At 40.4% G+C, this 2,836-nt stretch overlaps 1 protein-coding gene across 1 annotated transcript in view; it reads left to right on the forward strand.

Moving 5' to 3' along the window:
• LOC102203252 (dimethylaniline monooxygenase [N-oxide-forming] 5-like) overlaps positions 1-949 on the forward strand; it is a 23,234-nt gene extending 22,285 nt beyond the window's left edge. The window contains exons 7-9 of the mRNA XM_013910616.1: positions 80-287; positions 374-446; positions 550-949. Of these exons, the coding sequence (XP_013766070.1) occupies positions 80-287; positions 374-446; positions 550-949 (681 nt within the window). The remainder of the gene's footprint in view (positions 1-79; positions 288-373; positions 447-549) is intronic.
• Positions 950-2,836: the final 1,887 nt, after the last annotated feature.

The raw sequence follows: 2,836 nt of genomic DNA on the forward strand, positions 1-2,836 counted from the left end.
CTGGAATTACATACTTTTCTTCACCTTCATAGAGATCAGTGAAATTGACTTTTGACTAACATGGACCGCTGTCTTTCAGGTGTTTGCTACAGGATACCAGTTTTCCTTTCCATTCCTGGCTTCACAGGTGGTCTCTGTGTCTAACAACAAAGCATCTCTGTACAAATATGTGTTTCCTCCTGAGCTTGAACACCCCACGCTGGCTATCATTGGTCTAGTGCAGCCTTTGGGATCTATTATGGCTATATCCAAGTTGCAGGCCAGGTGGGCCACACGTGTCTTTAAAGGTCAGAGTTTAATTTAAAATACTTTTCAACTTAGGCATTTACAGGTTTTCATTATTACTAAAGTAAACTGTTGTGTTCTTTAACAGGCTGCATAAAGCTTCCTTCTCTAGTTGTTATGCTGAAGGATATACAGTGGAAGCAGGCAGCCATGGCTCAAAGGTAATAAAGTATATTTACTTGATTTTGTGGTTCCTTAAATATATAGGATCTGTAACACGCCACTTTTTGTTCTGCACATGTTCAACCTAAATGTCCTTTTCAGGTATGTCACCAGTCAGAGACACACCATCCAGGTGGACTATGTCAGCTACATGGATGAAGTAGCAGAGCTAGTGGGAGTTCAACCCAACATCCCAAGGATGCTGCTGACTGACCCCAAGCTGGGAATGAATGTGCTCTTTGGTCCCTGCACGCCGTACCAGTATCGTCTCAGGGGGCCAGGAAAGTGGGCTGGAGCCCGCCAGGCAATCCTCACTCAGCGGGAGAGAGTGACTCAACCTATGCAGACCAGGCAATGCGATGAGCCCAAACCCAGGAGATCATATAAGTGGCCTCTGCTTCTGTCGGCTGCTGCTTTGTCCTTCACTGTCTACGTTAAGAGGAACAACCTTCCAGCTTTCCTCCAGGATCCTGCTAGTTTGCTGGACAGGGTTAAAATCTAGCTGCCTACACAGTAATGCAAAATGTATAACTGAACAGAAATAAAAGATCTGATTAGTCTTGTAATAGTTTAATGGTTGGTTATGCTTTTGCAAGAAATAACATGAGCGTTGGAAATGGACTAATTACTGAAATATATTAGTGAGTGGTGCAATGATTTAATTACTTCAAAGGCCAACTACAATATGTGTCACAATCTGCAGAGGCAGACTGCATGAATTGTTTATGTGAGGACCCAAAAGCAGACCACAGACAGATGGAAACTGGAATTTAACTGAAAGTGTGCTATTTATTAAGGCAAATATACCAAACAGGGAGAAACATAAATAACAAAAATTAAACACAGGATCGCCTGAACTGGAGAAACTAAGAAAATAAGACAAGAACTGGAATACTAGAAAAACCTGGGGAAACCTCGGAAACACGAGAGGAAGCATGGAAGAGCCGTGGGGGGAAAACAGACACAATACAGCAAAGGTCAGAGGAAAACTCAGACAATATATACAGACAGGAGGTGACCAGGGGAAAACATGGGGAACACAGGTGAATGAACAAGACGCCACAGTGGAAGCAAAACTAAATACACTGAACATAGACCATGAGACTGTCAAAATAAAACAGTAAAAAGGCAGACTAAAACACTTGGACTTAACAAGAGAACAGGGAATTGACAATGGGAGACGAGACGCAAACATAAATATGGAACACATACAGAGGATATGACGGGCTGGTGAGAACACACATAACAGATGGGGAAGACCTAGCATGAGACACAAAGGGAAACATGTAAACAAGAGGAGGAGATGAAAACAGAGAGAGAGAGAAGGAGGGGGGACCCAAGAGAGAGGGAACGAGAGCGAGAAAGGGCACAAGGGTGAGGGAGAGACAGGCTGGGGAAACATGGGCAAACATTACAGACATGGAATAAATGCAAAGAGGGGAACATGGGGACTAAATAGGGAAAACCCAGACATGAGCATTACACACACGCATATAAACGGAGACACCGAGAGAGGGGCACAGAGGACAAAGACTCAAGGGAACCTAATAAACAAGGAACTAAACTGATGATAAGTAAACTCAGAGATGTAATAGGAATGAACTCAGAACTAACCAGTTAAATCAAAATAATCATAATAATGCATAACACATATGAAAACACAAGAAAACTCATCAAATAACCCAGAACCATGATAATATGATTGTTTCTGTATCATCTTAGCATTATTCAATTGAACGGATGCCTCGTTCAGGAGTGTCATTATGCCTTTCTGTGCCCTCTGGCTAGAGTTTCAAAAATTCTATTTAAATGACTAATTATAGTTTTTTAACATTTATTATGAATTTCATTGAGTCTGAACAGTTAAAAAATATTAAAACATTTTCATGTAAAGCAGTACTGTATACCCCTGTGTTCCTTTCTCTGGTTTACATTATTGTTTCACTTTTGTATTGAGTAATATAAAATGCTTCTCAACTCTCAGGCACCATTTTGGCCGAGAGGTTCTGTAGAGCTTGTGAGAAGAAAACAGCTCGAAGTAAGTGTAAGGTTAATATGATCATTGTAGACAATATTTTTTCTAAGTGTCCTATAATGTCAGGACTTAAAATTGTAGAATTGCATATGTTCAATTTATGCTCAGATCTAGCAAAGGAAGTAAATAAAAAACTTTTTCTAATAAGAAATGAAACAGCCTCAACATTCCCCTTAAAAGTTTGTTTTTTTGTGTTTTCAGTTCGTGCTGTTGACACTATGTTAAAGGTTCATGCCTCCTATTCATTTGGCTTTTCTATTAATCAGGTTGTCATGAAAAGTTTGGACACTTTTTTATTTGTGTGTGTGTGTGTGTGTGTGTGTGTGTGTGTGTGTGTGTGTGTGTGTGTGTGTG

The sequence above is a fragment of the Pundamilia nyererei genome, unplaced genomic scaffold (assembly GCF_000239375.1).
Source record: "Pundamilia nyererei isolate P.nyererei 1_Seehausen unplaced genomic scaffold, PunNye1.0 scaffold00046, whole genome shotgun sequence".
Classification (NCBI taxonomy): domain Eukaryota; kingdom Metazoa; phylum Chordata; class Actinopteri; order Cichliformes; family Cichlidae; genus Pundamilia; species Pundamilia nyererei.